Here is a 14,861-nt window from a genome sequence, read left to right as displayed (position 1 = left end):
ATTAATACTATTAGTAAATTTTCTGAGAATGATGAAAAAAAGAATCAAGAAAGAGGGAAATCTCTGAATTGGAGAACTTAATGATAACAACAGAAATAAATAAAAAGTATCACAAAAATCAAAGCTCCCAGTACATTTATAATACACCCAAAATGTCAATACAGGATATAAGATTAAAAACTAAGAGTTAAAAAAAAAAAAAAAACTAAGAGATTATTAAAAAGTAAACTACATTAGAGCACAGTATGCTCATCACATATACAAATGAATGCCTACCAAGATATCAAATATGACCCTATTATAATTTTTAAATCACAAAAACTCTGCAAGTCTGGACCAATTAGTATTTAAATAAAAAGTAAATATATCTTGTAAATTTTAAAGATCACAGAAGTGACTAAGGCTTTATCTTTTGTTTCAGCATCTTTATTGAAATATAATTCACAAACCATAAATTTCACCCATTTAAAGGGTAAAACTCAGTATGTTTTCAGTATAATCACAAATATAAGAAACTATCATCAAAATTTAAGCTAGGGGGCACCTGGGTAGCTCAGTTGGTTAAGCGACCAACTCTTGATTTCAGCTCAGGTCATGATCTCCGAGTCATGGGATCAAGTCCTGTGTTGGGCTCTATGTTTGGTGCGGAGTCTGCTTGTCTATCTCCCTCTGCTCCTTACTGCCCACCCCCCAGCTCTCTCTCTCAAATAAATAAACAAAATCTTAAAAAAAAAAAATTCTAAGTCTAGAACATTTTTAATAACCCCCAAAAGAAACCCTGTACCCATGAAATAGCCATTCTCCATTTCCCCACACATACACTTCAGTCCTAGACAATCATTAATCTCGTAAATCTCTATAAATCCACAAATCTCTATAAGTCTCTACAAATCTATAAATCTCATAAAATCTCTATAAGTTTGCCTATTCCAGACATTTCATATAAATGGAATTTTACAATATGTGGTCTTTTGTGACTGGCTTCTCTTTTCAAGGTTTATCCCTATTACAGCATGTATTAGTACTTACTCTTTTTTAATTGTGGACTATTACTCCATTGTATATATAATTCATTTTGTTCATCTATTCATTAGTCAATAGACATTTGGGTTTCCAATTTTTTTTTAATTATAAAGCACGCGCGCGCGCGCACACACACACACACACACGATGCATAGGGCAAAGTATGGGAGGGGGCTCAGAGTTCCTATGCCCTCTGCAGATGCACCACCCTCCCAGCACCTCCATGTGTTCACCATCCTGCAAGCTCCCTGAAACCAACATTTTAGTGATTTTTATGGAGGCTTCAATACATGGGCATGACTGATTAAACCACTAATTCAATGTCCAGTCCCTCTCCCCTCCCTAGAGCTGAAAGTTCCATAGGTTTCCACATTTTGGCTACTTCATATGAATAATGCTACTGTGAATATACATGTAAATTTATATACATATTTTTGTGTGGATGTATGTCTTCCTTTCTCTGGAATATATACATGAAGACTTTTTTAATTTTAGAAAAACCTCTGGTCCTAGTCCACATTACCCTACTCTCAGCCACCTTTTCCTAAGGCTACATTCTGGGCAAGTACCACCAAGAGGTTAGGGGAATGGAAAGAAGTTAGTTCCCTTCTTGTACCCACCTGGTGGGACAGAGGCTCTACTTGGAGTGACACACTAATACTAGGGTCCCAACTGCCCTTAGCCTGGCTTGTAAAGAGATGGCATCTTGCCAGGAGAAGCAAACCAAGAAAATCTGTTTTCCTTTCCCCTTTTCCCTAGCACTCAGCTACCAAAGTAGGGATGTCCTCAGAGAAAAGAATGCCATTGCTCCCCTCTGCTCCCCTCCTGAGCCATGCTCAGAGACTCAAGCTCAGAGACTCAAGCTCAGAGATTTGGTCTCAAGGGGCTGAGGAGGGAGGGGGGGAAGGGAATACAAGCCAAAAAACAGTTCCTAATCTCTTTCGAAAGAAAACTATTTGGTTTGCAACAAATAGAGCATGGAAAAGTTCAAGCCTAAGAGCACTCTCAAATCAGTGGAGGATGTGGTAAAAGGCAACTGGGAGGACATAGGTAAATTTATTGTAGATAAAAGCAACATTGTACGCCAGTTAGTTTGCTTATATAGAAATAGTGCACAGGACACCAAATATGCCTCAAGATGCCAAATATGCTCAGAAAAGAATCCCAAACACTAACCTCAGGAACTATCCCTTCTAAGAGATACACTTAAAATGGGTGAATTTTACAGCATGTGAATTATATTTCGATGAAGCTATTACAAAAATAACCATGATAAGTTAATTAATTCTCTAAACGAATTACAAATGAAACTTCAGAGTTTTTTTTTAAATAAGGAGCTAACAGTTATACCTTGTGCAAATTGGAAAATTTGTATCTTATGCTATAAAAGTATCTTACACTATAAAAGGCACCTAAAAGAACTTCTAAATCTTTGCCAGAGAAGAGGCAAAAGGCTGACAAGTAAACTACTAGTACTATGATGTCCCCTCATCCACCAGTACAGAATTATTTACCACACTTGTTCGTTCCTATCAATACAAGTGGTATCACTTTAATTTCTAAAGTTGCTAATTTTCCTACCACTATGCTGACAGTACCACTAAGCTTATTTGTAATTCTTTCAACCCTTTTTACATTTATAGAAGCTCCTGGTAGCCTTGGAATTAACACCTCATGTTAAATGTCCTTTCTACAAACAAACTGAAATTTGACAGGCATATAATCCTAAACACAGGAATCATCTCTATTTAACTCTAATCTGACCACAGATTACAGAACACTTTAATAAATACTTGCTGAAACTCAAAAGTCACCAGATTGAAATCCATTAAGGAAAAGGTCAGAATAAGCCATGATTGCAGACAGGAACACTTTTCTTCTTAAAACTAAACTCCAAGTTCCCAGGTTTTTGTGAAATCTTTCCTTAACATCTGAGAAATGGAGCCATTTGAAAATCCTTCTTTGAATTAAAGCATATGTATTATCTAATACAACTTAAATATAATCCAGGAAAAAGCTGGAAACCATTTAAATGCCAATCAATGAGGGTCTGGCTAGTGTAGTCAGTAGCTGTCGAAAAGAATGAAGTGGCTCTAAACGTAATGATATGGAGTAAGCTTTACAAAGTGCAAGCAGAGTAGTAAAATCCTGTTTGTGCTTTTAAAAGAGCATACATACACACTTAAATATAGCACAAAGTGTTTACTGTGAACAAAGGAAATGCTCTAAAGAAAGAACAGAAGGCAGATTTCCCATTATTCATCCTTAATACCTTTTGAATTTTGTACATCGGTCCATATTTTAATTTTGTGCATGTAATTACTATATTCAAAAAGTTTATTTTAAAATATATATACCTTTACATTAGCAAACGTCTTTTAAAATCCTAATTCTACAGTGTAGTGACCACGCCTTAAACTTCTGCTTACCTTTATTGCTTCCTATGTAGAGTAGGCACTCTCAAGTAATAAAACCCCCCATAACATAAGTGAGGTTAAAAGATTTATTTATTTATTTATTTATTTATTTGACACACACAGAGAGAGAGATCCCAAGTAGGCAGAGAGGCAGGCAGAGAGAGAGAGGAAGGGAAGCAGGCTCCCTGCCGAGCAGAGAGCCCGATGCGGGACTCGATCCCAGGACCCTGAGATCATGACCCGAGCCAAAGGCAGCGGCTTAACCCACTGAGCCACCCAGGCACCCCCCCAAAAAAAACAATTTTAAAGTGAGACTCTGCATTATCACAAGGTTAATGAAATGCCCAAAGCAAGTGTCTGCAACTATCCAGCTATGAGTCTACAGGGGGTCCCACTGTGAAAGCAAAGTCACCCAGGTCTCAGAGAGCAGCTTCCATTCAACTTCCATTCGAATTAGCCCATTACAAATGGATATACCTAAATTCACTCAATCAAATGGCTCGTTTCTGTTGTGTTTCATTATATTTAATGATTCTTTTGCTTTGGGAATGTTATGCCAGTGGAATGATATAAAAGACTTGAATTATTATACCTTGAATATATGTACATTATATCACTTTATACACTTATATTTTAAATCTACTTTATATAATTGCTTATAAATAATTCCATGGCAATATGACATCACAGAGGCTTATACATCATTCACTTTTCGGTTTCATCAAAACTACACTACAATAAATTTAAGAATTTTCTAATCTATAATTTTCAAATATAATGTTTCTTCTCAAGAAAACTGAAAGCTACTTCATATGAATATTTGATATAAAATGCAAGTATTTGCTTAAAGTAAATAAATTCTTTTGTAATTTAACAATATACTTTCAGGTGCTTTAGGATTAAGAAGAATGTAAGTCATTTGACTCTGAATCTTCCCTCTCTCTACCTTCCCCTGCCTCAAAACAAAAAAATCAACAAGAAACAGAAAACCACAAATAATATTGAAATAAAACTTTCACCATTACTAGGAGACAAAAAAAACACTCTGACCTTCACATTACTTGTTAAATAGAGATAAAAAGAAAAAATTCCGAAAGACCTACTATAGCCTTCCACCTGCTGCAAGCTTCTAAGTGTAGAAAGTAAGGGGAGGCTTAAAAGATTTTATATGGAAAAACAAAGAGTATCTGAGGACCTGGAGAAAGCAAAGACAAAATCAACCACAGACACCAAAAGTGCAACAGTAACACCAAAATATCCTGTACAGGGAAATCCATAGCCCTGGCTATGGGGAGGGTCTGAAAATGGGAAGAACTAGAAAGGCATCCTTAGAGAGACAAGAGGAATATTTTCAGAGGAGCATCATATTCAGAGAAGTGTGGTACTCCTTGGAGACAAAGTAATGATGGGAAAGAATGAAGTAAGAGAGGGAAATTAAAGATCCTATAGAAATAAAAAAGAAGACATGCCATGACTTCTCCCACCAAAATACCACCATCCACAAAACAAGTAGCACAAGAGAGGGAAGTAGCACAGGAAAGGACATTCCCAAACTAGGAAACACTCTCTAAGTAATAAATAGCAATAGAAAAAAGCAGACCAAATCCACAAAAACTACTAGAAAGAGACAAAATGTAAATAAAAGCTTTTCTGCTCATGAAAAGTCTCTCTCCTAAACCAATCACGATCCTGTAAAGAAAACAGTAATAAACATCTCAAACTGAATTAAATATTGTCAAGCAAGCCTTTGGGGATATTAAAAAAAAAATTTAAAAAAAACCTGAATCAGAAATACAATCATCAAAAGTCAGCAAAAAAACAAGAAGAAATGAAATGAGAGATGACTAATCTCAGGAAAGAAAAAGAGCAGCAACAACAATAAAACGACATATAAAAAATGAAGGCTAAGTTATAAGGTATCCAAAGGAGAACAGAGAATAGGTTCAAATGAAGACTTGATAAAGGGCACTGAAGAAGAGCAGGAAAATAATGAAGGGAATGAAAATGAAATAAAGAAAAAAGCTGGGGAATAAAAAAGGGTTAGTCACTCCCTGAAATGCCAAACAAACACAGTCAAGCATAGTATAATTGGTGTCCCTGAAGAAGGAAAATCAAAACAAAGGGTGGGAACCCCTAATATTTAACAGTGGATCCAAAAAAAACTTTCCAGAAAGAATAAAAGATGTAAATGTAAACATAGAAAGGGTCCACTGGGTGCCATGTTAAACAACACAGATCAATCAACTCTGAGCTATAAAAGTAGTAGACTTCATTAATTAAAAAATCCTCAGGACACTCAGGCAAAAAGAGGGAAACAATCTACAAAGGCAAAAGAACTAGCATTAGATTTCTTTAAAGCAACATATAAAACCAAGCAGCACTGGAGCAGCATTTTCAAGAATGAAGGAAACAAAGTGCAACCCATGGACATTATAACCATTCAAGCTGTCTTACAAGTCTCAAGGTCATACAAAAGGTAAAATTACACAAAAGGACTGATAATAAGCACTTCACTTATTTCAACATAGAGCAAAGACGAAAACAAGGGTGGGTCATAGGCTTAAAAAAATAAAAATGTAGTTTTAACCATTTTTCAAATGAAAGAACGAATTATTTTGAGTTACTAGTAAATTTCATACATAAGAAAAGATGTAAAGCATTTTAGAGGCTTTGACTATTATAGTGTCTAAAATGGAAGGAAGCTGCTAATTGAAAAAAATCATTATGAAAAATTCATAACACAAGATAAAAACATTAAATTCAACATGGTTAGTCACATGTAGAACTTAGTAGGATCAGAAAAATACATTTTAGGGGCGCCTGGCTGGCTCAGTGGGTTAAGCCTCTGCCTTCGGCTCAGGTCATGATCTCCGGGTCCTGGGATCGAGCCCCACATTGGGCTCTCTGCTCAGAGGGAAGCCTGATTCCCCCTCTCTCTGTCTCTGCCTGCCTCTCTGCCTACTTGTGATCTCTATCTGTCAAATAAATAAATAAAATCTTTGACAAAAAAAATGCATTCTTTAATGATAATGCTTTCAAGGCTATCATGAGATAATTTTAACTATAGCAAAAAAAAATTTTTTTTAACTTGAAGAAAAGTATATGATTCACATTTAAGGCAGAAAGTAATTACTTAGATGGCTAAAGACAACAGATAAAAATACATATTATGAAAGAATACGAACTTGCTGTGATGAGTACCAGGTGATATACAGAAGTGCTGAATCACTCACTATACTACACTCTTGAAAACTAGTATTATATTGTATGCTAACCAGAATTTAAAAACATAAAAAAAAATCCTAAAGTAAAAAATAAAATAAAAAAGAATATGATTTCACATAAATTAACTTTCTCAATCATGCTGTCTCCCAGCCTACATTAAGATGACTCTATGTCCACATACAGAGATGGGGATTAAGGACTATACTTGTATAGACTACTTGTAAAGACCACTGATGCCAAAATAATAAATAGCAACAACAGTAATAAACTTAACATTTGGTGCTCGCTTCGGCAGCACATATACTAAACTTAACATTTGTTGAGTATCTACTAAATGCTTATAGACTGCTTATCATAATCTCATTTAATCCTCACAAAAGCTTATGAAAATGGTTTCTTTTATTATCCTCATTCTATAGCTGAGAACGCTGGCATAGAAAATTACCTAATTTACACTAAGTCACAGAAATTTATGTGGTGGAACCAGGACTGAAATCCAGATCTGAAAGATTTCATCATTCATGCTCCTAAATCATTTTACATATATGTGTATAATAAAATCTCATTTAAATACAGTAATTTGGGGATGCCTGCGTGGCTCAGTTGGTTGGACAACTGCCTTCGGCTCAGGTCATGATCCTGGAGTCCCGGGATCGAGTCCCACATCGGGCTCCCAGCTCCATGGGGAGTCTGCTTCGCTCTCTGACCTTCTCCTCGCTCATGCTCTCTCTCACTGTCTCTCTCTCAAATAAATAAATAAAATCTTTAAATAAAAAATAAATAAATAAATAAATAAATAAATAAATACAGTAATTTGCCCTAGTGTATGTTTAATAAATCATATTTATTTGTTTCCTCTATTATGAGTTTACCTTCCTCAAATTCAGTAAATAATTTATTATTGATAGAGGTCTTCTAGTCATTTAGATACAGTTTAAACTATTTTAAAAGACATAAAAGACCAAATTCTCTCTCCAGTTACCCTGTAACTCTTACCATTCTACTCTTGACCTGCTGCCTACTACACTCTTATAGCTAAATATTATGTTCCTGTTATACTGAAAACCTGGCAGCTTCACCATGCAGAGACGGCTCTTTTCACTTTAAGTCTGCCCACCTGCAGTTCTCTCTGCAGGGCAACTCCCTCACCACCTTATTCTGTCAACTCCTATCAACCTTCAGGGACCACTTTAGGTATGGCCCCTCTGAAGAGGTCTTCGTAAGCACCCATTAATATGAACTTTATCTGTATTTCCCCTGCATTTACTTCTAATCATACTATATTATCATACTATATTATAAAGGCCAATTGTCACCTGTGTCCCTTCAGTGTGCCAGAATAGTAACTAGCACCAAAAATTTTAAAATCTAAGTGAAGGGAGAAAAAAATGTCTGATATAGTTACTTAAAAAGATCATTTATATTTACAGAGTTGACTCCAACTATGTATGCACCAAGACTATAATTAATAACTCTCAGTTTTAATACCTATTCGTTACTCAATTTGATACCAGGTGGCAAAAGGTTATATATCTCAGTTAACTTTTGGATGATGTGTTAGTATTAGAAGCTGCAGAATATTTACCAAAGAACTATATTGTGTTAAGGGAATTTAACATTTTTCTCATAAAAATGTAGTTCTATTTTTCCACAGAAGAGTATACTGATCAGAAATAAGAAAGTAAACTGGTGATACATGGTGACAAAGGTTTATCATTGATTATCATGAAAAAATATTTAAGCTATATCACTGCTCATCGAATCAACAGTTGACCTCTAACATGTCACTGAGACATAGTTTGTTCTATTTTCCCTCCTTGATGTTTCTATCAAAAGACAGGATTGATGTCCTATCATCCTAGTTTATTATAATTGCTCTCTCATCCATGAATACAGCTAAACATTTCAAAAATCTATCTCTTTTTTAGCTTGTACCATCCTCTAAATTAGTAATGAGTTCCTCCACTAAGTTAGAGACACTTGTTTTATCTTATTTCTCTGAATTTAAGGGATATCCCTGTCTACTATTCTAAGAATTAAAAAACACGACTATGTTCATCTTATCCACAACATTCACCGCAGAACAGTTACAAAATAGATCAGTTTTTTCCTGATCAGTACAGCAGTTAAATGTGAGATAAAGAACTACATTCTAATCAACCCAGCATTAAGTAACCAAGCAAAGAATAGTAAACAGTTAAAAGAAAAAAAAGTACAACACACGTTTTAAAAGATATATAAATCAACAGGATTTTAAATTCCATTTCTTCAAAGAATCAAATAGCAAGTAATAAAAAGTACAATTACAGAAAGGCAAGACACTAAGACAATACTTTCTCAGCTCTTCACCCCTGAGAATTCAGACAAGGTTAGAGAATACTATTATATAAAATTTTAAAGCAAACCATTTTAAATCTTAACAACTACTCTTCCTAAAAAACTGTAAAACAAAAATAAAATACCAAAAAGGCTAACTTATCACTAAAACTATAAAAAACCAAAATGTAAAAGGACATTTAATAAGATGTTCTCATAATAAAAACTTTATGAAGTACTAAATTAAAGTAATAAAACTTAAAAAAAATCACCATTCTTTAAATATATAAAACGTGTCTTTCTTTCAAAGATCTTATATCACAGTATCACAGATTTTCACAAAACTGAGTCTCTAACCTGTAATTTTTTGTAATAAATTTAGTAATATTTACCTTCAGATCCCATGATGAAGTGATGGATATCAGGGCCTGTTGACATACGAGGTCCTTGACAGCTTTTTTCTATTATACCTCTAGGTGTTACCATTTTTATATGAACCACCTGTTTAATACAATGCATGATGTAAAGTCTACATATTTGTCAGTGAATGTTGTGCATGTGTGTACACACAGCCATCCATATTTATAAAAAACTCTACTTTTAAAATAATAGATTAAGTGATAAATGGTGACACCCTTCAGAATTCTAGTATCTTTTAATAATTCTTAGACTAAAAATAAATTTTATATAACTTTAAAAGAAGAAAAATCATTCTAAGATTGTTACTGATTTGGGTATGTTCATCACCTTAAAAAAATGAAAAGCACTTTTCTTTAAACCAAATTTAGTCTAGGATTATCCATGTGGCAAAAAACTAAAGGACGAAAAAAATAATGATCATATTTTAATAGGTTCATTCTTTCACTTAATTTTGAATGAAGCACTATTAATCACCTCAAGCTGCTTCAATGCTTAGAATTCTAAGAAAAAATTTACTCTTGCCTTATTCCCACCCTCAATTTATCTACTTTGCCCACTTAGTAGAAAAGAATGAAAAGAATGAAGTATTAATTAATCAGGCAAAAAATGGGATGAAGAGGGAGATGTAGTGATTGAACTGAAAAGAAGAAAAGAGAGATGCATGTGATACAAGTCTCACACCAGTGAGAATGTAAGCATACTCAAGGGAGAGGGTCACTCAAAAATAGTTCCTGAAATTTAAATCAGGAAATGGTTAGGTGAAAATCCAACACATTTTTACAACAGCTTTTTGACAGATAAACAAAAATAGTCTATTTATTATTTAAGGAAATGAGCAGAGGACATCAATAAACAATTCACAAAATAGAAACCAAAAAGGAAATGAGCAGAGGACATCAATAAACAATTCACAAAATAGAAACCAAAAATGAAGACATTTTAAAAGGATACACTCACTTGCAATTAAAGAAATAAAAAAAATTAAAAAGACAAAAATATAAATAAAGGGTCCAGTAAAAGAAATACTCTCATAGTGCTAGTGGGAATGCCAATTGGCACAAATTTCTATGAAACATTTTGGCAATAAAAATTCAAAGACTTAAAAATATATATAAATGTCTTGATTCAGCAATTCAAGCCTTAGGAACTTCCCCAAAGTGATTGAAGATGTATACCAAGGAAATTACTAAAGAAGATATTTTCCTCTTTGTTTCCTACAATTTTGAAATCAAGAATAATTTAAAATATTCACTAATTGGGAATTACTTTAATAAACCATGAATTACTAGTAAAAGAGAATTATATACAGTCTAAAAATGATAGTGTATAAATACACTTGTCTTTGTTTTTTTACAAGTTAATATATTGATAACATAGTCTAAAGAGATTAAACACAGCATGATCCTATTTTGTATCAAAAGCTAGATACACATATGCAAGTAAGCACATTAGGATATATGATTATCTGTGGTCCTTAAGGCTCTCCAAAAAAGGGATAAAATAAATTACATGCTTTAGCAGTACTAAATGTAGCAGTCTATCACATGTTAACTATGATAAAGTTTTTAACAATCCAATAGTGAAAGAATCAAATTCTCTCTTCTGAAATTGAATGTTATTTTATTTGCAAAAGGAAAAATGTGATTTCTTAAATATCCTCAATTTTTAAAAAGACAGGATTATGTGAACATTTTAAGTGTTTATAATACACACTTAAAATAATTCCATGCAGTGAATATCATTATTCTACTTTAAGAAGTAAGAGGAAAGAAGTTTAGAAAGGTGAGCTAATTTGTACAAGGTCACACAACTAATCACTAAAAGCTACACATGGAAAAAATGATATCTAATCCCTAGTCAGAATGCCCACAGTTATACTATTACCACACTAACTCCCAGAACACTGATCAGCTAAAATAAAATGGTGTACACATAAACCACTACAGGTCATATTGCCATCTACTAGAACCTTTTTAATTAGGCTCTCTAATTCTATAGAGAAAAAAAATTTTTAAGAGAAGTAAGTATAAACTCTCCTAAGGCAAGAGTGGCAATGATGAGATCATCTAAATAAATGGACTAAAACCTTGGTGGACTTGAAGACTGAGGCTCCATGAGGCTTATAAAATAATGTTTATATATTTTATAAGTCAGATAATATGAAGCATCTATAAAGTTGAAATATCAGTCATTTGAAAAGGAGCACCTGTAAATAATGACCACAGTTGTCTTTAAACTGCTTCTATTACACACAGTCAACTTCACTATAATCAAAAGGGGTATACTTTTGAGAAGACCCTACCATATAACTCTAAAAAAGGCTTTAATCATTTTATAGTAATATACTAATCAATTATGACATAGTAACCAGAAAAAAATTTACCAGGTCCTCAATATTGCCATAGATATTCTTCTTCATGCCCGATGCCCGAGTAGAAACCCATCCTCCCACAGTGCTGAATTCCAGTGAATCTGGTTCATGACCTGTACAATAACCACTTTCTTTAAGCTGAAAAACAAAAAATGTAGTATTTTACTAGTGAAAATGGGACCATTTCATATAGCATTCAACACATTAATTTTTTTTCAGTGTTCCAAGATTCACTATTTATGCACCACACCCAGTGCTCCATGCAATCCATGCCCTCCTTAATACCCACCACCAGGTTCACCCTCGCACCCACTCCCCTCCCCTCCGAAACCCTCAGTTTGTTTCTCAGAGTCCATAGTCTCTCATGCTTCATACTTTAAAATTTCCATATGTCACTGGTATTTGGACTCATTAAAACCCATATAAAAAAAGAAATACTTCTATCATGCTCATCCAAAAAATTTTTTAAGCTTTTGCCCAGTGGAAAACTTTATGAAACTGAAAAATGTGGACCAAAAGACAGGCTTGCTAGCCAATCTTATTCCTTTCATCCTTTTAAAATAAAACCAACTACCGTCCCTACTTCTTTTTTTTTTTTTTTTTAACCACAAAGAGATAATTTAAATACTTACGGAGATCAGATTATGTTTAAATAACTGCCAACTTCACCTAAACACTTTCAATAAATAAAGCACTTAATCTCTTGTTTTCCCTACCCTAACATAATATGCAGCAGGCCTGCAGAAAATCTAAGCAAATTGCCTGTACTTAATTCTCTCAAGGAGTCATGTGTTTTAATGTACAGCCATCTGGCTAGGTTTCCTGCATGTAATACTGTCATTTATTTGTGATGCAGATCATGCATTCCTGTACATTAAATAGTCACTTGTTTCTCATTTTTCTATATTAGCTTGGCTTTGCCATCTGCACAGCACCTGAAGTTGAATGGATGCCCTTTACTGCAACACCACCAAAGCCATTCCACTGAAATCATTTTAAAGACTAAGGCATCTCATGTCAAATGGTACAGACACCACCATCTGCACACTCACTGTCTACTGCACTCAAGCCCATCAATCTGTATTGACCATTTTGATAGTCATCCAGTTAAGCAACTGCTTCTATTTTTCAAGTAAGCCATGCAGAGATGTAGAATATGTCAGCTATGTTTGTATCTGTAAGTATGGTATAAAAGTTGTGATCCAAACTGAGAGAACTTAATACGTTAAACATAATTTGTTAGCTTTTGCACATAAGCATTGCAAATTATTATCTTTTCTAACATTTTTGCTAGAAAAACAGCATTTAAAAAGATATCAATTATTAATAATAAATTTCACTAAATATTCAAGGTCTTTAATTTTAAGAAATTACTAACTACTCACAAAGAAGTAGCTTAAATTTATGAATGAACAATTTAAAATGAAGATCATCGGATTGTTATTTTATAGTTCTTCCTTAATTCCCAATCTATATTCGTATTATTTACTCTCAAAAAAGACTGTTACTCAATTTTTCTGAAATTAGCAGAAAAAGGAAAAACACTAATAGAGCACTTAGATATCCTAAGCACTAAACAGTGAGTTTTCATATATTCTGATGACAAAATCTCCACATTATCTACACCAAAGCAAATTAAATCTAAACTACTTCTGTGAGTATATCCAATGTTACATATAATTTGCCTCTTATGCCTGTAGGTTTACTTCATTACCTTCCTCAATTATAAAGTGGCTACCACAAGCCAGGAATTATGTAAAGCAATGAAAATGAGGATATAAAAAGAATGGGGGGGAAAAAAAGACAGTCTCTATGCTCAAGGACCTCAACCTAGCACACCATTTTAAATCTACTACTTTGTTAAAATCTGACTAACTTCCTACTAGGTAAGTGAAGTAAGTGTAATGGTTAAGAACCTGAACTTGAAACTTGCCATTTATGCTTGCTAGAAAATCTGCATGTTACAGTGCACTTATTAATAGGAAACAATTTCTGGCATATGGTTGGGTGCTTAATAAATGGTATCTATGACCACATACATTCAGCCACTTTTTCTTCTAAAGGCTGTGATTTGTTTTTGTTTTTAAGATTTTATTTATTTATTTGAGAGAGAGTGAGAGAGCACAAGAGTCAGGTAAGAGGCAGAGGGAGAAGCAGACTCCCCATTGAACAGGGAGCCCGATGTGGGGTTTGATCCTGGGAGTCTGGGATCAGGACCTGAGCCCAAGGCAGATGTTTAACCAACTGAGCCACTCAGGCACCGTTTGCTGTGTCTTTGGTAATGCCATTAGCTGCTGGAAAATCTGAACAAAGGTTTACAGATTTAACTCATATAGTTAATCAAATATCCTTTTTTAATAAAATAAAATAACCTCTCCTCTCCATCTCTATCCCATAAAACAGAATAAGAAATTTATCTTACTCATTTCTGTACTCCCATTCAATATTAAAACAACAAATACTATGTTCTAGGCATGAGTCACAACACTAAGAGCAAATTCTAAATTGCAGAGCTTGTTATTATATAGAAAGAGAAGGAACTGAAATTAACAAGAAACATAATTAAATAAATACAGAACAATTAGAAGTATAAAGGAAAAAATTAAAAGTGCACAGACATTCACCCAAGTTCAAGTAAAAGGAACTAGATTTATCCTCTCACATGAAGAAAAAAAAAAAAACCTGAAAAAATATAAGATACGAAAGTCTTTAAATAACTGGACATGAGGTAACAAAGGACTGTGATCCCTTGAGAAAGCAAACAAAGGAAGTGAATACTATGAATGTCCCTTGCTTATGCTCTAGATGGTGATGCAGGGAAAGAGAATCCAAGTACAGCTCTGGCAAACACTGTGTGTGAGGTAAGTAGATTGAGTTTGCAGTTGTGGGAAACCAAAGAATATAACATTCACAAGAGAAAGTACTGAAGAGAAGAGAGCAGCAAAGAGAGGGTCCCCTTTAAAGTACAGAGTAATGAAAAGCACATATAAGTGAGGAAACTACCCAGGATGAGAGTTAAAAACAATGCAAAGGATTAAGAGAAAAGTACTAGCACTCATACAGGGCCAGAAATTTGTTCCCACTAGCCT

At 33.9% G+C, this 14,861-nt stretch overlaps 1 protein-coding gene across 1 annotated transcript in view; it reads right to left on the bottom strand.

Annotated features, from left to right (window-relative positions):
- AGPS (alkylglycerone phosphate synthase) overlaps positions 1–14,861 on the bottom strand; it is a 160,773-nt gene that overhangs the window by 64,466 nt on the left and 81,446 nt on the right. The window contains exons 9-10 of the mRNA XM_044242402.1: positions 11,785–11,910; positions 9,374–9,482 (exon numbers count right to left, since the gene is read on the bottom strand). Of these exons, the coding sequence (XP_044098337.1) occupies positions 9,374–9,482; positions 11,785–11,910 (235 nt within the window). The remainder of the gene's footprint in view (positions 1–9,373; positions 9,483–11,784; positions 11,911–14,861) is intronic.

This window comes from Neovison vison, chromosome 3, assembly GCF_020171115.1.
Source record: "Neovison vison isolate M4711 chromosome 3, ASM_NN_V1, whole genome shotgun sequence".
NCBI lineage: Eukaryota > Metazoa > Chordata > Mammalia > Carnivora > Mustelidae > Neogale > Neogale vison.
The sequence above is the reverse complement of the archived record's forward strand: the minus strand, read 5'-3'. Positions and strand labels throughout refer to the sequence as shown.